Consider the following 22261-nt stretch of genomic DNA (forward strand, 5'->3'; position numbering starts at 1 on the left):
TGGGTTGCGGGCTCAATCCCCAGTAGGGGGCGTGCAGGAGGCAGCAAATCAATGATTCTCTCTCACCATTGATGTTCCTATTTCTCTCCCCCTCTCCCTTCCTCTAAAATCAATAAAATATATTTTTAAAAAAAGCAAATAACAGACTTTCTATTTTCTTTTTATCCAGCCTAAAATATTTTGAACATTTTATCTTTTTACATTTATTATAATTACAATATATTTATAGATCTATCAAGTCCTTAATCTGTTCTTTGTTGCTTTTTTTTTTTTTTGACCTGTGTTAAGACTGATTATTAATTACTAGAAGCCCAGTGTGCACGAAATTGTGCGCAGTTAGGGTCCCTAGGCCATCTTCTGCCTGCTCGCCAGTCCCTGCCGCCACCCCTTGGTTCACCATGGATCCCCGATCGCAGCATGGCTCCGGTTCCCTGGAGCCTGAGGCCGGGGGGAGGGAACAAGAGATCCCGTTTCACCTGCTTGCCAGTTCTGCCCTGCTGCCTCATTAGCTGTGGTTCCCCATTTGCCATGCTGCAATCAGAAACTGCAGGCCGGGGGGGTGGGGGAGAAGGGACCAAGAAATGCCTCATAGTGACCAGTCATTTGGTCATCACAGTCATTAGGGACACTGGCTTTTTATCTATAGAGGGATATTCCATTCTCCCCCACTAAATACTTTTACTATTCTTTCAGTAACTACTCCAGATATTACAAAACACAGATCTTGACTTATCATCTAATATTGATTTGTGTATTTTACCCTCCATCCTAAATTATTCATAAGCCTCAGACCATGAACTCCACATCCTCCTAACATGCCTGCTGTGTGATACAACACACACAATGCAAACCAACTAGATAGTTTTATTGCTTTATAAGTCAACTAGAGGCCCAGTGCACGAAATTGGTGCATGGGGGGGGAGTGTCCCCTCAGCCCAGCCTGCACCCTCTCCAATCAGGGACCCCTCGGGGGATGTCCGACTGCCAGTTTAGGCCCGATCCCTCTAACAATCCTGGACTGCTGGCTCCTAATCACTCACCTGCCTGCCTGGTCGCCCCTAATTGCCCCCCCTGCCGACCTGATCGTCCCTAATTGCCCCCCCAGCCAGCCTAGGTCGCCCCCAACTGCTTCCCCCTGCCGGCCTGGTCACCCCTCACGGCGCCCCCCGCCGACCTGGTCGCCCCACGCAGCCTGCTTGTTCAGTCATTTGGTGGCCCCTCACTAACCCCCTGCTGGCCTGGTCGTACCATGCAGCCTGCTTGTTCAGTCGTTTGGTCATCCCTCACTAACCCCCCTGCCAGCCTGGTCATAGGCAGCTGTCTTGTGAGGGCGTGAGGATTAATTTGCATATTGCCTCTTTATTATATAGGCTATTTATTCAGATATACAAATACTTATTTTAATTGCTTTCTCCATGCATCATCTCCCATTTTTCTTCTGTCTAAAGTGTATTTCAGCCCAGCCAGCGTGGCTCAGTGGTTGAGCATCGACCTATGAACCAGCAGGTCACAATTCAATTCCCTGTCAAGAGCACATACCTAGGGTTTTGGGCTCGATCCCCAGTAGGGGGCGTGCAGGAGGCAGCCAATCAATGATTCTCTCTCATCATTGATGTTTCTATCTCTCACTCCCTTTCCCTTCCTCTCTGAAATCAATAAAAATTTAAAAAATAAAATAAGTAAAACAGTATGTGGGGCTAGTGGTGATTTTGCTCCCAGGACCATGCACTTTTAGTTGTGACAAAAGGATGCTACTGGAATCTAGTGATTAGAGATCAAAGATACAGCTAAATACCACATAAAGCATCAGACAGCCCCCACAACAAAGAATTATCTATGGCCCAAAATGTCAATAGTGCCAAAGTTGAAATATCCTATATAATAAAAGCCTAATGTGCCAAGTGTCCAGTTGTCCATTCAACCAATCAAAGTGTAATATGCTAATGATATGCTAAGGCTGCTCAACCACTCGCTATGATGTGCACTGACCACCAGGGGGTAGACACTCAATGCAGGAGCTGCCCCCTGGTGGTCAGTGCACTCCCACAAGGGGAGCGCCGCTCAGCCAGAAGCCAGGCTCACAGCTGGCAAACTCAGTGGCAGTGGCGGGAGCCTCTCCTGCCTCTGCGGCAGTCAGACACCCCCCCAAGGGCTCCCGGACTGCGAGAGGGTGCAGGCTGGGCTGAGGAACCCCCCCATTGGCCCCCCCACCCCACTCTCACCCCCCAGTGCACGAATTTCGTGCACCAGGCCTCTAGTTCCTGAATAGCCCAAACAAAACATTATCTGCAGACTGCCATTTGGCTGGGTGCCAGCAGTCCTCTACTTTCATAAAGCTATATTACAAATCTATGAATAGAATGAAAGATGTTGGTACCTATGCTCTTTATGTTCTAATAACTGGCAATCCCGACATGTCAGTTTGTCACATGTTTCACAGTAAAGCTTTAGCTGCTCCTTCTTATGAAAAGGACAAAACACTGGTCGCTGACTGGTCACACCAACTGCTTCTGGAGAAACAATGAGAGGCAAAAATAGAAAATTAACGTAATCGGATAGTAAATAATTAGATTATTTAAATCTAAATCTACTGAGATATAAAAGAACTACAAACAATTTCATCAACAACATCACTACTTCTAGGTTTTACATATGTTAAAATGTTAAGTATTCTCAGCATTTCAGAAGGAAAATATAAATGAGCTATTCAACTTTCCAATGTGTAAATTTCAATTAATTCAGAAAAAAATGTGGTTAAAAATATGCTTTATAAAATTAAAAGTCTTAATGGCCCAGGTAAGTGAATGTGAACCAATTTGATGTTTTCTATTCCAAGTACAGGGGGACATTTTTAAAAATGCTATTCAAAAAATATAATGCAATGTGGTAAAAAAAAAAAAGAAATTTCACTTTTGTAAAAATACTAACAAAGGATACCCATCAACACAAGTAATTATAAAGTTTTCATTATTATACAGTCATCCATGTAACTTTACAATAGTTAACCAGAATAGGAATAAAATTGGGCAATACTTACTATAATGTTAAATGGAAAAATTCAGAATAAAATAAATATGATTAATTAAACAGTACCACCACCAGTTATCTAATAATTAAAAGTAAAATTGAAACATTTCAGAAATAATCTCACCTCCAGAGATAATCAATATTAATAACCTGGTATGTGTTCTTTTGGATGTTTTTCTATATAACTATATATATTAGTGGGTATTTTCTTCTATAAAATTTAAAAAATACACTTATTGTCTTGTAAACTTTTTTTTCCCCACTTACCTCTATGTTAGCTATCTTTGTGTTAGTAAATACACCTATGTATTTATTAACTATACTAGAGGCCTGGTGCACGGATTCGTGCACATTGAAAGGAAATTAATTGGAAGGTGGCCAGCAGGGCAGGACTGGGCGAGATGGGCCGGACACACCCTGGAGCCAACCTCCCGCTGTCCTTCCCCAGTCGGCTGCACCTGGGGCAGTGCCGGGGCTCAAAGGCCATGTGTGGAGTGAGCAGGGTCCCTCCAGCAGGCGGGGTCCCTCAGCCTGGCCTGCGGGGATCGGGCCGAAACTGGCAGTCTGACATCCCCTGAGGGGTCCCGGAGTTCGAGAGGGCACTCTGCAAAGATGCTGTTGCTCGGCAGCTCCTGCATTGAGCATCTGCCCCTAGTGGTCAGTGCACGTCATAGCTACCGGTCGGATGGTGGCTTAGGCTTTTGTATATATAGACAGTATTCCATCAAAAGGATATACTACCTGGTAGTGGGCATTTAAATGTTTCTCATTTTTCAATATTGTGTGTTAGTGTTGAAACAAACAAATGCAATGTATAAGTCATTGAATGTTTCCATAAGACAAATTCCTAGTAACATAATTGTTGGGCCAAATGATAATTTATATATACATAACTAAATGGTACTCCGAAAAACTGTACCAATTTGTACTCCTACTTGGGTAGACTGACTATTAGCTTACTAATAAGGTTTTCTCAGTATTTTTAATCTTCACCAATTTTATTAAAAAAAGAAATATTTCACAATCTTTAGGTGCATTTCTTTTTTTTAAAAATATATTTTATTGATTTTTTTACAGAGAGGAAGGGAGAGGGATACAGAGTTAGAAACATCAATGAGTGAGAAACATTGATCAGCTGCCTCCTGCACACCCCACACTGGGGATGTGCCTGCAACCAAGGTACATGCCCTTGACCGGAATCGAACCTGGGACCCTTCAGTCCGCAGGCCAACGCTCTATCCACTGAGCCAAACTGGTTAGGGCTAGGTGCATTTCTTTAATAACGGACATAAAAACTTGACACATTCATCAACCATTTGCATTTCTTTTAAGAATCTGTTTATAACCTCTTTTCTGTCCAATTCTCTTCACAACTTGTAAACACATTTAATATTTTTTTTCAAGCACATGATAGTGCTTATAAGTGTATCAAAACATGTCAGCGTAAAAGGAAAAAAAAATGGTGGGAGGAATAGAGAAAAAGAGATTAAAAGAACTAATTCATTACCTGGAGATACTTCCTCTTTCTGTCTCACAGTATGGTCTTTTGTGAACTTCACCCTTTGATGAGCTCTAATGCATGTCTTACAGAGCCATTCAACACACTCTACACAAAACCCATTAGCTTCTGCATTGTCCTCACAGCTTGTACACACCTAATAAAAGAAACATATCACATCAATTTGAGAAAAATGAAAAGGTGGTCACAACACTAATCATATATAAATGATACAACCATACCTGACTCTATCAGTTATCTTCTTAACAGGATTTGTAAATTTAAACTGACATGCTTATTTATTTTGTTTTGTTAATCCTTACCTGCAGATACTTTTTCCACTGAACTTTAGACAGAGTGGAAGGGAAGGGGTGAGACAGAGAAAAAATATCAATTGGTTGCCTCCCACCCACGCCATGACCTAGGGCCAGGATCGAGCCTGCAACCAAGGTGTATGCCCTTGATCAGAATCGAACCCAGCACTCTTCAGTTTGAGGGCCGACACTCTAACCCAGTGATGGGCAACCTTTTGAGCTTGGTGTGTCAAACTTCGCCAAAAAACTGAGCATAACTCGGGTAGTGTGTCACTTTGAGGAAAAAACATTATTTCGCAATATTTATACTTTAAATAATATAAATGTATAATTGTTATATATAATTGTATTTAATAAACTAAAAACTAAATATTTAACTTACCTACTTAGTGACTTCTTTGTTCATCCGTCAGTTGTTTTCTTTGGTTGGTCTTGATATTATTTAGCTTGTGTGGGGTGCCGTGAACTAAGATAAGTGAGGGGGAGGGGGAATTCTTTAACTAACCTGCCTATTAATGACTTTTTTGTTGCTGAATTTTTTTTTTTTTTTTTTTTTTGTTTTTTGTTTTTTTTTTTTTCAATTTTTTTATTAAGGTATTATATGTGTACATATCTTACCATTGCCCTCCCCACACCCCCCTCCCATATATGCCCCCACCCCCCAGAGTTTTGCATCCATTGGTTATGCTTATATGCATGCATACAAGTCCTTTGATTGATCTCTTATCTCCCCCACCTCTCCCTAACCTTCCCCTTGTAATTTGACAGTCTGTTTGATGCTTTACTGTCTCTGTATCTATCTTTTTGTTCAAGATTATAATGTATGTTGCTGAATTTCATTGGCTAAATCTTCAATTGAAGGTTGGTATTTTGTACACTTCAGGCCCAAGCAAGCGCTACTAACTTCATCTGTCAATCTGTTTCTTTTGTTGGGTTTTGATATTATTTAATGCTGAGAATAAGGCCTCACAAAAGTATGTAGAGGGAAAAATTGTGAGTAAAGCCATTGCTATATTTTTCAGGGTGCTAAAAGTGTCTGGTAGTCGGTTCCAGGCACTGCAAATTTCCTGTTCGTAGTGGCACTCCTCTTGATTCTCCAAGCGGCACCTTTCCAGGTTCTCAAGCTTTGACCTCAAGGCGACAAACACCTGAGCCCAGACACTGTCTTGAAATTCTGCAAGTTGCATCTCCAAATCATCAATTTGCATCTATTGGAAACCATTTAATTCCAAACTACTGTAGACTACTACATCAGGATACTTAATTATTTTCATGGTCTGCTCTAGACTTCTAAATTGACTAAATCTATCACTAAACTGGTCAAGTAACGAGTCTAAAACATGCTGGTACTTCATATGCAAGAATTCCATTTCATTTTGTACAGCTGCACTGGTCTTCTCAAAATACTTTGTTACTCGAGGAAAATACTTACAAGTTTTAGTTTCTACATCTCGCTTGAAAATTTTAACTTTACTTTCAAAAGCTTTTATGTATCCAAACATAACGTCAATACTTTTGCCAAAACCTTGTAACTTTAAGTTCAGTTCATTAATATGAACAGAGAGATCTGTAAAAAACATCAGGGTGTTGACCCACTTATCATCATTAAGCTGAGGAAAGTTTCCCAGATCCTTATCATCAAGAAATACCTTAATTTCTTCAAAGCACTCCACAAAGCGCTCAAGAACTTTGCCTCGGCTCAGCCATCTTACATTATTGTACATCAGCAGTCCACTGTAGGTGGAATCAACCTCCAGTAAAAGTGCCGAAAATTCTCGCTTGTGAAGGGGGCGAGCAGCTATTAAATTAACTATTTTTGTAACAACTAACATTAAGTCCTTTAAGTTGGTGAATCCTGCCTTGGCACATAAAGCCTCCTGATGGATAATACAATGAAAAGGCACAATCGGATGTCCAATAGCTTCTGTAAACAATTTGACAAATCCGTTTTTCCCCACCATATTTGGTGCCCCATCTGTCGTCACTGATACAACTTTAGAGATATCAATGCTTAGGTCACGAAATGTTTGTGTAACAACCTTACATATTTCGCTTCCTGATTTACTTGTTGACACTGATACTAACTTTATCAACTCTTCTCTCATTGTGAGACCATCAGAACATCGACCAATAATGGCCAACTGAGCATGTGATGTGACATCAGTAGTTTCATCAAGAGAGATCGAAAAATATTTACACTTCCTTATGTCTCTCTTTAATTGATGTTGTACGTTTGTGTTCAGTCTCATTATTCGGTCTTTTATTATATTTCTACTGAGTGGTAACTCAGATATTCTCTTAATAATTGCATCTTTATTCTGCATATCGTGAAATAGAACTAGTGCACATCTTAGGAGAGTTTCTTTAATAAATTCTCCCTCACTGAGCGCTTTTCCATGCTGAGCTATAGAGTGAGCAATGCTCAAACTTGCAGATGTTAAATTTGTAGAGCCTTTCATAAATTTAAGAATGGAATTAGATTGGCTCTTATAAAGGTGTAGCTGCCTGGAAATGTATTCCTTCCTTTCATCCTCACTTTTTTCCAAGAGCTGGGAATGATTAGTTTCAAAATGTCTATTTCTATTCCACGTTCTGCTTACTACTGTTTCAGTACATAGAACGCAAAATGATCTGCCATTTTTTTCTATAAAGCCATACATCTCGGTCCATGTCTCTTGAAAGGGTCGGCCACTGCTACTACCACTTCCTTTACTTAACCTTAGTTTATTTTTTGGGTTCTCCATCAGGGGGGCAGTGACAGAATTATAGATAGCTTGTTAGGCCTGCAGGCAATTAGGGGTTAACTAGCCTAACTAACCACAAAATGGTGCATATAACTGTCTTTTAGGAAAGGGCAGGGTTAATAAGCAGAAATAGGGGTTAATAAGGATGCACAACAGTAATAGTGGTGAAATAGAGTCTGCACTATGGAGCAAGATGGTGTTCCTTATGTGAATTAAAATGGCTGCCGCTGTTTCTAATGGCGGGAAACGGAACCCATAGCACGCCACAAACCCTCGCCTCTCCCAGCCTCCCCCTCACTTATCTCAGTAATGATGGATTAGAAATCCATGACACCCCAGAACAGTAGATAATGGTTGCTGTGGTTAACTGTTACTTGGTTATTGGTAATGGCAGGGCCCCCAGAGATGCGTCCCCTGCTGCGTTCCGCTGCTCCCTGCTCTGCCGGCGGAAGTGAGGGCAAAGATCCCGGCTTAACCGGAAGTCCCAGAACTAGACGCTCTGTGCCAGACTTCTGTTGTTTTGGCCTATAGACCTCCGGCACAGAGTGTCTAATAGGGGAGGATGAAACATTTGCGACTAGAGTCTTGGACTCCAAGACTCTAGTCGCAAACGTTTCATCCTCCGGAGCACCAAATGTTTCATCCTCGGCATGCGGCCGCCTCAGCGGCTGCGTGTCATCAGAAATGGCTACGCGTGTCAGTGCTGACACGCGTGTCATAGGTTCACCATCACTGCTCTAACCACTAAGAAAATTGGCTAGGGCCTGACATTATGTTTTAAACTATAAACATATGAAATGAAAATATAACAACATTGTCCTTAGTACCATACAGCATATATTGCAGGCAATATGCAAGTGTTGAGATTACAACAATCAGGAAAAGCAAGCACAGTACCTGCCCTTATGATACCGAGTCTCACAGATGGAATATGGGTTCAAATCCCAGTTCCCCCACTTACCAGCTGAGTACTCTTGGGCAGGTTATTTAGAATGCTTATGTTTATTTATTTAAGATTCTTAAATTGATTTTGAGGGAGAGAGGAAGGGAAAAGGGGAGAGAAGGAGAAACATTGATGTGAGAGGGAAACATCGATTGGCTGTCTCCTGCATGCCCCGCACCGGGGAATGAAGCCCAAAACCTAGGCATGTGCCCTGAGAATCAAACCTGCAACTTTTTGGTGCACAGGACTACGCCCAACCAAGCCACACAGGCCAGGCCTAGAATGCTTATGTTTAAAATGAGGGTAGTAATACAGAATTTACTGAGTAGTTGTGAAGATTAAATATGAGACAAATGCTACTGGAATAATCACACTAATACGTAATTACAAACTGAGAAGTGCTATAAAAGAAAAGGTATGAGACACTGTTAACAAGTACAGTTGGGGAAACTGATTTTACTTTAGTGGGGTTGCAGAGATGGGGAAAAGTAAAAGGAGAGATTACCCTGACAATGCTTTCTCTAAGGAGATCATATTAGCATCAAAATATGAAAGTTGAGTCATCAATTACCGATGAAAAGCCTTTTAGGCAGAGAGAACAGTATATACAAAAGCCTCAGGCAAGAAGACCATAGCAAGTTCAAAGTGCTGACAGAAAAGTAGTATGACTGAAGTGGAGAGATCAAGGGGAAGACTGGCAAGAGAAGCTGGTGGCATAGCAGGCAACAGCCAGGTCAAACAGGATCACAAGACAATTTGGTTTCTGTCTAAAGAAGTCTCCTAAAAGGTTTTTAAGCAGTAAGTGAAATGGCCAAATTTGCATTTTTAAAATCACCACCACTGCTATGTAGATAAGAGATTAGAAAAGGGGCAAGTGTTTCAGCATAGAGACAAATAGGGGGCTTTTTCAGTGTTTTAGGTGAAAATGGGAGGAAGTGGAGATAAATAAGGAGACTTAGAAAGTAAAACAGCCTGGCTGGAGTGGTTCAGTGGTTTGAGCGTTGACCCAGGAACCAGGAGGTCATGGTTTGACATGGTCAGGGCATATGCCTGGGTTGCGGGCTCGATCCCCAGTATTGGGCATGCAGAAGGCAGCTGATGAATGATTCTCTCTCATCGTTGATGTTTCTAGCTCTCTTCCCTCTCCCTTCCTCTTTAAATTAATTATATATATGAAAGTAAAACAGACTGGTTTGTTGAATGCCCAGCATATGGGAGGTAAAGAAGAAGATAGCTCCTATATTTCCAGCTTAAATTACACCATGTACATAGTTATTCCAGTTACACCACATATAAGTTGTTATTACATCATTAGTGATTGAGGGATGGAAAAATTCCCCCGCCAGTCAGTGGTTTACATTAGCTGAATTCCAAGTTACCTGGACAATATTTCTATTAATTAAAACCTCCCTTTTTTAGGTCTTATCATCTTCAATCTTTCTAACATCATTTGATGCCACTGACTCCTACTTCCTAGAAATCATTTGGATTCCTCGAAACCTCCGGATCCTCTTGTCTGAATGCCCCTCTGAATCCTACCACCACTCTTTTTCCTTTGATTCCGTAGATTTTTGTTGGATGTTGAGATTGGTCTCATCCATTCCCTTAGCTTCAACTGTCACTTCAATAAGTATGCCCCCTAAAACAGTCTCCACACAATGCTTCAAAAAGGAATAAAGGATCTCTATGTATACTGCTAGGGAGGGATCTCTAGTACTATATAAAGAAAAATTTTAAAAGCAAAGCGAAAAAGCAAGCATGCCACTGCTTGTTTAAGAAAAGATGGGGTTTGGGTGGGATGACTTATTTGCTTATATTGTTAAAACATAAAATTACTCAAAATTATATATAAATTATATTAAAAATACAAGGATAAACCATTAAAGAAGTTCTCTATAAGGCAGAGAATAAACAAGGTAGACAGATAGATGAGATGGGGATAGATGTCTGAGTTATCTGAATACACCCTGAGCTACAGATTTTATTTAGAACTATATAAATGTTTTATATGTAGTTATACAAATTTAAATCCTTAAACATCAAAAGCAAAAATGAAACAAATGAACCTGTCTTATCAAGTGGGTGGCTTAGCCATATAGAGAATAATTATTTACTTCAAGTAACTTTAAAAGATGATAATTTGATTAAGCATCTCCAGTGCATACACATATTCTTATTGTCTTCCTTGCTTTCTGTTTTGACAGGCACAACTCTATAATTTCTACTTTCAGCACCAATTCTATTCTTTAGTACTCTTACTCTGCAAGCCGTATTTTTGTTTTATGAGCTGGTTTCACATTCCATTCCAAGAATAGGTGGTACTGCAATACCAGAGGAAGAAAGGACTTAATCGTCTTAGTGGGCTTCCTATTTGCTATCGATTTCTGAGCACACCATACAAAGCAGCAGTTCCTTCCATAGCAACAGTTAGCGCAAGCTTGTAGTTTTTCCAATACTTGTAAAACCAGCGTTAGATATATCAATATCATCAGCCTACTCTTGCTCCTCTGAGGTGAGATTCCAAGGCCAAAGGTTCAGAGACCATCACAAGACAAACAGCATCTCCTCTTCGGATGTTTTAAACTGACATTCCATAAGGCCCATCCTCTAACTTACAATATTCCAAACTTTTGTCTTTGTTCTCAAAGCAATCTTGAAAAGGAACAAAGTATCATACGATCTGATTTCAAACTACATTACAACAAGGCTATAGTAATCAAACAGCATGGTAATGGAATAAAAACAGACACACAGACCAATGGAACAGGATAGAGAACCCAAATATAAACCCTTATCTATATGGTCAATTGATATATGACAAAGGAGGCAAGAATGGAATAAAGGCAGTCTCTTCAATAAATGTTGGGTAAACTGGACCGAAATGTGCAAAAGAATGAAACTACACCACTTTCTTACACCATATAAAAGGAGAAACTCAAGATGGATTAAAGACTTAAATATAAAACAAACTATCAAACTCCTAGATGAAAACACAGGCAGTAAACTCTTTGACATTGCTCTTAGTAATATTTTTTTGGGCAAGGGAAACCCAAAAAAAACCCAGCTCTAACTGGTTTGGCTCAGTGGAGAGAGCATCGGCCCACGGACTGAAGGGTTCCAGGTTCAATTCCAGTCAAGGGCATGTACCTTGGTTGTGGGCTCGATATCCAGTAGGGGGCGTGTAGGAGGCAGCTGATAGATGTTTCTCTCTCAGCAATGTTTCTAACCCTCTATCCCTCTCCCTTCCTCTATTTCATTCATTCATTCATTTATTTTTAAGAATTTTTGTTAGTTTATTTGAGCCAAACTGTCAACAATTGCCGGGAAGCAGTACCTCAAAGGATTGGGATAATGCTCTCCATTCCTCTCTTTAGAAATAAAAAAATATATATATTTTTAAAAATCAAAACAAACAAATGGGACTATGTCAAACTAAGAAGGTTTTGCACATTGAAGAAAACCATCAACAAAACAAAAAGACAACTTAATGAATGGGAGAAGATATTCACAAATGATACATCTGATAAGGGATTAATATCCAAACTACATAAGGAACTCCTATAACTCAACATCAAAACAAACAATCCAATTAAAAAATGGGCAGAGAGCCTGAATAGACACTTCTCTAAAGAGGACATACAGATAGCCAACAGACATATGAAAAGATGCTCACCATTACTAATCATCAGGGAAATGCAAATTAAAATCACAATGAGTTATCACCTCACACCTGTAAGAATAGATATTATCAATAAATCAATAAACAAATATTGGTGAGGATGTCATAAAAGACTGAAATCTTGCCATTTGTGACAACATGATGGACCTAGAGAGTACTAAGCTAAGTGAAATAAGTCAGACAGAGAAAGACAAATACCATATGATTTCCATTATATGTGATATCCAAAAACAAAATAAACCAACAAATAAGACAGAAACAAACCCATAGATACAGAAAACAAAGTTATGGTTGCCAACTGGGTGAAAAAGATGAAAGGATTAAGAATTACAAATTGCCATTTATAAAAATAGGCATCAGGATGTAAAGTACTGCATACAGACTATAGTCAATAATATTTTAATAACTATGTATGGTGTCAGATGGGTAACAGACTTAATAAGGTAATCACTTTGTAAGTTACATAAATGTCTAATCACTATGGTGCACACCTGAAGCTAATATGTCAACTACAATTTAAAAACTTTTTAATTTAAAAAGAATTAAAAATAAATAATTAACATTACAAAATGAATTAAAATAATTTCTGATTGTACCAAAACTGTTATATAACCTATAATACATAATGTAAATATATATTTATACAGATATTTTATGTATTACATTGATATTTATTTTAATAAATATGAACACATCACTAAATATATTAATATTTTTATATATTTGGAGAAAATAATTATGTCAATGTAGTTAAGGACCAATACTTCTGGTACTACAGAAGTTAGATAAATCTATATATATAAAAGCCTAAGTGACCTATACGACCAAACAACCAGTAGCTATGACACGCACTGACACTCAACGCAGGAGCTGCCCCCTGGTGGTCAGTGCGCTCCCACAGCCAACCTCCCCCGGCCAACCAACCTCCCGCGCCCCCAGGCCAGCAGGCCCCAATCACCCGATCAGGGCTGGGCCCCTGACTGGGACAGGGAACTGGGGGGGGGGGGGGGGGGGGGTGGCTACGGACGTGGCCCTTTTCCCAGGGGAGCCGAGGGCCAGCTCCCTCTTGGGGCTGGCAGCCAACCTCCCATACTCCGTCCCTCCCCCCAGCCAGCAGGCCCTGATCAGCCCGCCCGCCATGGTGGTGGTGGTGCGGCAGCAAGGGAAGGATGAGGAAGGGAGGCGGGGAACTGCATGGTGGTGGGGTGCCAATGATGGCAGCGTTGGCATCAGTTACTTCCGTGCCCAGCCCAGCGACCGTTGCCTTCTCTCCGGGCCCCGGGCTGTGACGGGGAACCAGTGGTGGGTGGCGACGGATACGGCCCCTTTCCCTGGGGGGCCGAGGGCTGGCTCCCTCCTCCGGGCCGGCGGCCAACCTCCGGTGCCCCTTCCCTGCCCCCATATAGCAGGCCCTGATCAGCCCACTGCCTGCCCGCCGCATTGGAGGTATGGCAGCGAGGGAAGAAGAGGGAGAGACCGGGAACTATGCAGTGGCAGGGCACTGACGATAGCGGCATTGGTGTCCTGCATCCGTTCCTTCTGCGGCTGGTGACCGTCACCTCCTCTCCTGACCCCGCTGGGGCCTTCGGGCCCCAATGGGCCCGGCCCCAATAGGCCCTGATTGCGGCCAGGCCTAGGGACCCCACCCATGCATGAAATTCATGCACTGGGCCTATAGTATAAAATAAAAAAAAGTAAAACCCTGGCTGTGTGGCTCAGTTGGTTGGTACAGTTTTCTGTACACCAAAAGGTTTCAGGTTCAATTCCTGGTCAGGGCACATATCTAAGTTGTGGGTTTGATCCAAGACTGGGGTGCATATGGGAATCAACTAATTGATGTTTCCCACTCTTCCTTCTTCTCTTCAGAAAGATCAATAAGAACATATCCACGGGTGAGGATTTTTTTTAAAAAAAGTAAAACCCTATAATTATAAATTACACTATATATATACACTTCTGAGGTATTTTTTCTTTCTCTTTTTTTTAAAGTAAAAAGTATATTAAATCATTCTCCTGAAAGACATAGTAAAATGACTAACTCAATGGTGTTAAGCATCCTAGCACCCATACTGTGGTCCTCCAAATACCTTTCCAGATTAAAAGAAACCAAGGATCCTAGGAGAAATGGCTGGTTCCAGGTCTAGAACAGAAAATGACCAGTACCTTGTCAAAAGAGAAAGCAAGAGAAATAGCAATGACTATGGTAATTGTGTCAAGAGGACTCAGGAATCAATGTGAGTCTCCTATTGCCAAATGGCACAATTTGAGCACCAATAAAAATAACCACAACACATTTTATGTTAATAATCCATGATTTTATAATGATAAACACAAACACCTACCTACCACTCATGAGTCACCTTAGTAGAAACTAAGTTACTACTCTAAAAATTAGCAATGAGCCCAGCCAGTGTGGCTCAGCGGTTGAGTGTTAACCTATGAACCCGGAGGTCAGGGTTCCATTCCAGGTTAGGGCACATGCCTGGATTGTGGGCTGGATCCCCAATACTGGGTGTACAGGAGGCAGCTGATCAATGATTCTCTCTCATCATTGATGTTTCTATCTCTCTCCTCTCCCTTCCTTTGTAAAATCAATAAAAATAAATATTTTTTTTTAAAAATTAGCAACTAGCTCTAACTGGTTTGGCTCAGTGGATAGAGCATCTGCCTGAGGACTGAGAGGTCCCAGATTCGATTCCGGTCAAGGGCATGGACCTTGGTTGCGGGCATGTCCCCAGTAGGGGGTGTGCAGGAGGCAGCTGATCGATGTTTCTCTCTCATCGATGTTTCTAACCCTCTATCCCTTTCCCTTCCTCTCTGTAAAAAAATCAATAAAAATATATTTTAAAAAAGTTAGCAACTGAAGGGAAAGAATCAATGTTTAACCTACCTGCCCTGCTTAACCAAAGAATAGAGAAAGAAAACTCTTTCCATTCTAGGGTTAAGATAAAGGGGAATGATAGAATGACCATGTAATCATTTCACAAAGCCCTAATGAAATATGGATTTGGCAGTGATCATTAATGGACATAAACATCAGAAAAGAGAAAGACAACCGATAATCATATGCTTGCCAACTGAAATACAAATGGACATATGAGAGAAATTATTTTACACACCCCATTAACCCTCCACCCCTGCACCCAATGGGACCAGAATCTAACCTAGCCTCTACATTTTTATTTCCAGTTTACACAAAAGAGAGAAAAGCACATTAAATGACTTCATGGAAATGGTCAGCAAAATTCAGAATAGGGCTAACTCTACTGAACTAACAACCCAGTTTATCCAACAAATATGTTAGAAGAGAGAAAAAAGAAAGCCAGTGAGGCAAAGGGGTGATTTGAGATTACATTAAAGATATTTTTTAGATAAATCAACCAAATGCATTGTGTAAGCCTTATTGGATCCTTACATAATTTTAGATAAATCAATCAAATGCATTGTGTAAGCCTTATTGGATCCTTATATATTGTGTAAGCCTTATTGGATCCTTATATAAACAAGCTACTGTTTAAAAAAAGAAACTGCAACAAATAGAGATATTTGCCGAAACCGGTTTGGCTCAGTGGATAGAGCGTCAGCCTGCGGACTCAAGGGTCCCAGGTTCGATTCCGGTCAAGGGCATGTACCTTGGTTGCGGGCACATCCCCAGTAGAGGGTGTGCAAGAGGCAGCTGATCGATGTTTCTCTCTCATCGATGTTTCTAACTCTCTATCCCTCTCTCTTCCTCTCTATAAAAAATCAATAAAATATATTTTAAAACAAAACAAAAAAACAAATAGAGATATTTGATCAGTGTCTGAATGTTTGATAATATTAAGGAATTACTATATATTTTACATATAAATTAATATGGTGATTATATTTTTTAAAAATTTATTTTTCCATAGTAATAAATACTGAAATATTTATGGGATTATATTAAACCTGGAATTAACTTCAACATAATCGTGTGTGTGTGTGTGTGTGTGTGTGTGTGTGTGTGTGTGTGTCGGGGGAGGGGGTGTCAGGGTTATTTTACATAAAACAAGAGTTGTGAACAATTGAGCTAATGGGTACATGGGAGTCTGTTATGCTAAACTGTCAATTTTGGGGAATGCTTGAAATTATCCATCACAAAAGTTTTTCAAACTTTATGTCTAGCTATAAACTCTTCAGAGCTCCAGTGTGACCACAGAAGACATTTCTATCTTATAGATAAATTTACCACATTCAAAACCCATTCTCTACACCTCTGTCTACTTCCCTGCTCTCTTTATTTGTTGAAAGGAACCACCATCTTGGCAGTGGGACCTCTCTCATCTTCCACATGCAATCAGGTATTATCAAGTCCTGAGTGGACTAGAACTTATACCTTCCTTTCCTTATCACCACCATGCTAGTTCAGCTCTACCTCTCACCTACTGCTTCCTAACCCCAACTCATCCTACATTATCACCTAAGTCTTTATTCCCAAAATATCCCTACAAGCATCTTATTCTTTGAACCAAACTTAATACTCTTCCCACCTCCACTTACTTAACACTGAAGATGTCTATTGGACTCTATCTCTAGTTTAATTGATTGTAACTTATTTTATGTTTCTGTAATAGAAGCAGAGTAAATAAACAAACACTGAAAACTGATTATAAAGACAGAAAACAGCCTCTTAAAATTGTCCTTTAGATGTGAATTCCTTCAATTCTCACCTCTTATCATAATTTCATGTCTTATCATTTCTCCACCCTGTTGATTATTTATGCTGCTTTGTTTTTTAATTTTCTGGGTTGATCATTCACATGTACTACTAGAGTTCACCTAAACTGTAATTGATGCGTGATATTACTAACAAAATACATCTGAAAATATTATCATATATAAAGCAAAGTGATAGGGCACTCTAGACAACAGAAACAAAGTCAGTAGTATTCAGAAGGGAACTTCCAGTGGGCCTATTTGACACTGTAACTCACATAATTATTATTCCATTCCTTAAAGCTGATTTCACAACAATTAGGAAAGTTTATTCTCTGCACCAAACCCTGTTTTGACCTTGATGAAAGTTCACATTAGGAAGAGTTGTAGATATTTTTTAAACAAAGAGTTATTTTAGTTAGTTGTGGTTATATTCATTTAAAGTGAACCCTAAGTTCCTATAGTTCCCAATGGAAAAAAAAAACACTGAAAATGAAAGTAGAGAAACTTAGCTGTGTGATTATTGAAGTCCTAAATATTACTTTTTAGATTTTTACATTTTAGATTAACAATCATTTTTTTATACTCAGATTCAGTTCCTTCAGAGATATTCTGTTCCAAATTGAAGAAACTGCCTAGAGAAACTATCAATGATTCATGATCCAAAAATAAGACTAATACACTACACTTAAATTTAGCACATACTGCAGAATTATAGCTCTCCTCCACTAGAGTACATCCACTAGGAACCTGACATTTAGATATAAGAGGCCAACAGAAATGTTCTACATGTGGGTTTATGGAAGTAAGGAAAAAAGAAAAACACCATTGGACCTCTAAATGTAATACCTTGGACAATGCCACCAAATGAGGCTTTCAAAGAAATACCATGTAGGAAAGAAGACTTTCTTAAAATGTAGAAACTGTATTGGATCATATATATCATTAAAGAGCTTATAATTAAAACAGAAAAAATTTTTAAAGGGGGGCTTAAAATAAAAGATCTAATTGTCAATACAGAGTAAAATTACAAAGAAATGAAATTAAATAACGTCAAGTATAGAATAAAGGTTTTCTCTGCCAGGATAGGTAAGATAGAAGTGTCATAAGAGCTTCTAGATTGGCACTATTTTATTCCTTCAGATGAATTAATCATTATTCTTCGTATACATATATTCCTTTAAAATAGCATATCATTTCATAGATATAATGCTCTAATGTTTGACACCTTTTATTTTCAAGTCCTCCAACATTTCTGGCTGTCTCATTAAGAGGAGGCAAAAGGTCCCGGCTGGTGTAGCTCAGTGGTTGAGTGTCAACCTATGAACCAGGAGGTCATGGTTCAATTCCCCATCAGGGCACATGCCCAAGTTGTGGGCACGATCCCAGTAGAGGGCATGCAGGAGGCAGCCAATGAATGATTCTCTTTCATCACTGATGTTTCTATCCCTCTCTCCCTCTCCCTCACTGAATCAATAAAAATATATTTAAAAATAAAAAAAAGAGGAGGCACAAGATTCAACACTTAATACACTCACCTGATTAGATTTTTCTACCGTACTACTGGGAACCTCAGTAGTATCCTTCACAAAAAAATTATCTATGATGTGTCGCTCTGCACATTCTTGGCTGCAAACTGGACAGCGAATGACTCCCACTGAAAAAGACAACAAATTGAGGTATAACTGACATAACATTATATTACTTTCAGGTGTACAACATAATGACTTGATATATGTATGTACTGTAAAATAATCACCAAAATAAGTTCAGTTAGCATCCATCACCATGCAGTGACAAAATTGTTTTCTTGTGGTAAGAACTTTCAAGATCCACTCTCCTAGCTTTCAAATATGCAATACATTATATTATTAACTACAGTCACCATACTGTATATTATGTTCCCATGACATTCACTTTATAACTACAAATCTGTACCTTATGACTCTTCACCCATTTAATTCACCCCCAACCCTTCCTCAGGCAAACACCAATTTGTTCTCTACATCCATGAGCTCACATTTTTAAGTTTTAATACAAATCTACTAAGCACTAAAACCAACCAATCTCATCCAAACTGGGAATAGGTTCTTTTATAATGTTCATGCTCTTCAAATTCATACCTGCTGCTACTTAACACAAAGCAATTCAGTTTATGTACATATAAGGATTTTATATGTGTGTGTCTATACATATCCCACACCTAGTCCCCATAATTTTAAATGAGTTACTCCTCCAAATAAACATCCCTATGGACTACTCTTTTTCTTGTTTAGCAACTTCTCTAACAGTGTTTTTCAGATAGGAATATGCAGAAGTACGTGGGAGATTACTAAAAGAACAGAGAGCTCTGGTTTGCTCTGGAGCTATAGCATCAGGATTTGTGAAAGTGGAGCACAGACATACTTGTTTTGTTTAACCCTTTGCACTCGCTTGCTTTTTTCTCGATTCCTTTATTCTAATGCTAACGTGTCGAGTCACACTCGACATCCGAGTGCAAAAGGTTAAAATCTCCTTGGGAGATTAGGAAACACTATTCTATTTCCCTTTAATAAGTGCAAATAATGTTCCTTTAGGGGAGAAAAGGAATCACTACACTAATAAAAGAGAAAGATGCAAATTGACCGTACCTTCGCGACACCCACCAGCCAATCAGGAGTGAGTATGCAAATTAACCCAACAAAGATGTCGGGTTAATTTGCATACACAATCGCTGAGCGGCTGGGGGCAGGGCGACTCAAGCGTTCTGCACAGCCCCAGCAGCTCTGGGCCTCTGGGCAGCGTGGGAAGGTGGAAAGGTGGCTCCGGACCGGATCGAAGGCGGTGCCGGCAGCCAGGGGGAGGAAGGCCCATTCTTGCATGAATCTTTGTGCACACACCTTCATTCAGTTTCGTTACAGGAGCCTGAACTTGCACCTCCAGCATGGTAATGAGATACTCTTACACCTCTATGCTGTGCTGGCATCAGAGGAGGCCTAAAGTCAGGACTTTTATTACTGCCTACCAGTAACCTCCTTTCCCTGCCCATGTGCCCACTCCTTAAAGGTGTCAATGAAAAAAGACACATGGAAAGCAGTCAATAGGCACCCATACCCCTACCAGCCAGGGATGTATCAACAGACGCCTAGGGGGAGCCTGAACTTTCATGCCGTCCACAGTATGGAGAAGGCTGTCCCACTTGTTTCAGGTGTCACAGAGGCAGAAAATAATAAATATAAGAGCAGAAATCAATGGAACTGAAAGTCAATGAAACAAAAAACTGGTTATTTGAATAAGTCAATAAACGTAACAAGCTTCCAGCAAGATTGACAAGATAAAGAAGATATAAATGACCAAGAAGGAATGAAAGAGAGAATATCACTACAGACCAAAGGACATAAAAAGAATAGGGGAACACTAAGAACATGACTCATATAAATGTAACAATGTAATGAACCAATTCCTCAAGAAGCACAAACTACCACAACTTACCCAATATGAAATTAATTTGAATACCCCTGTAAGTATATGGCAGTTGGTTCTAAACAACTTAAGTGCAAAACTAACAAACATGTATAGGATTTATATGCTGAAAACTACAAAATACTGATAAAAGAAATCAAAGAAGATCTAAATAAATGGAGAGACACAGTGTTCATGGATAGGGGTAATAAATATAGCAAAAATGTCATTTCTCCTTAATACGATCTACAAGTTTAACACAATTCCTAATATAATCCCAGCAACATTTTTTTTGTAAATTTAGACATTACCTCAAGACTTATATAGAAAGGCAAATGCATAACTAAATAAATATTGAAAAGAATAGAGAAATCACTCTATCCAATTTCAAAACTTATATAGCTATGAATAGCTATAATAATCAAGAATGTCTGATATTGACCAAGGGAGAGGGAAGGATAGACACAGACGAATGAAACAAAACAGACCTGAACTAGAGACACACACACAAGCAGGGCCACCTGATTTTTGACAGAGATGTAAAAGTATCTTTATGCTGACAAGTATAAAATGCTGATAATATACTTGCCCTAGCCAGTTTGTATCAGTGGATAGAGTGTTGACCCGAAGATTGAAGGGTCCCGGGTTCAATTCCAGTCAAGAGCATGTACCTCGATTGCAGGTTCAATCCCCAGCCCTGGTCGGCATGCATGCAGGGGCAACCAATCAATATGGGCAAACTTCTCTCACATTGAAGTTTCTCTCTCTCTGTCTCTTACCCATCCCTTCCTCTCTCTAAAAATCAATGGAAAAATATCCTCAGGTGAGTATTAACAACAACAAAAAAGTGCTGATAATATACTATGTTCATGGGTTGTTAGACTCAGTGCAGTAAAGATGTTAAGTCTCCCCAAATAAGATTTCATTGTAGGTATAGACAAGATTATTTCAAGATGTAGGGGAAAAGAAAAGGAACTGGAATAACTAAAGCAATCTTGAAAAAGAAAAGGTGAAAAGAATCACTATCAATTTTAAGACTTATATAGATACTAGTGACCCGGTGCATGGATTTGTGCACATTGAAAGGAAATTAATTAGAAGGTGGGACTGGGTGAGATGGGCCAGACACACCCTGGAGCCAACCTCCCGTGGTCCCTCTCTAGCCAGCCACACCTGGGGTGACACTGGGGCTCAAAGGGTGTGTCTGCAGAGTGAGTGAGGTCCCTCCGGCTGGTGGAGTCCCTCAGCCTGGCCTGTGGGGATAGAGCTTAGAAGGCAGACACCCCAAGTCCCCTGGGCTAAGTCATTCCTTCACACAGCAGAGGACATCTTTCCCACATAGACATTTGCCTTGCCTGGGGGGAAAACAATAGACACACCCTCTTGGAGAACACCTTGCCCTAAGGCTGTGGTCGGCAAACTGCGGCTGGAGAGCCACATGCAGCTCTTTGGCCCCTTGAGTGTGGCTCTTCCACAAAATACCATGGCCTGGGCAAGTCTATTTTGAAGAAGTGGCATTAGAAGAAGTTTACGTTTAAAAAACTTGGCTCTCAAAAGAAATTTCAATCGTTGTACTGTTGATATTTGGCTCTGTTGACTAATGAGTTTGCCGACCACTGCCCTAAGGCCACTTAAGAGATTAAAAATCACAATTAGCCACCAGACAGTAGCAACTGCCCCACTCTGTTGAAAAAAACCTCTCCCCACACTTAAGGGGCAATTAAAGTTAGAAACCTATCAGTCTGTAAGCAGAGGCAGTCTCTGGAGGCTTTGAGTCTCTGCCTAATCTGATTAGTCAGAAGACTTCCCTAACCTGGTAAAGGAAAAAGTCACACAAGTTCAGGAGGCACAGAAAATCCCAATCAAGAAGAACCCGAACAGGCCCACACCCAGACACATCATAATTAAAATGCCAAAAATTAAAGACAAAGAGAGAAT

General features: G+C 40.0%; 1 protein-coding gene across 3 annotated transcripts in view; it reads right to left on the reverse strand.

The window, feature by feature from the left end:
• TRIM24 (tripartite motif containing 24) overlaps window positions 1-22261 on the reverse strand; it is a 105426-nt gene that overhangs the window by 49508 nt on the left and 33657 nt on the right. For 2 of the 3 annotated variants that reach the window (XM_079786203.1, XM_079786201.1), the window contains exons 2-4: window positions 18421-18539; window positions 4535-4682; window positions 2378-2510 (exon numbers count right to left, since the gene is read on the reverse strand). In XM_079786203.1, coding sequence (XP_079642329.1) covers window positions 2378-2510; window positions 4535-4682; window positions 18421-18539 — 400 coding nt within the window. The remainder of the gene's footprint in view (window positions 1-2377; window positions 2511-4534; window positions 4683-18420; window positions 18540-22261) is intronic. The other variant, XM_079786202.1, reaches the window with a different exon arrangement.

Source organism: Cnephaeus nilssonii (assembly GCF_951640355.1).
Source record: "Cnephaeus nilssonii genome assembly, chromosome: 12".
NCBI lineage: Eukaryota > Metazoa > Chordata > Mammalia > Chiroptera > Vespertilionidae > Cnephaeus > Cnephaeus nilssonii.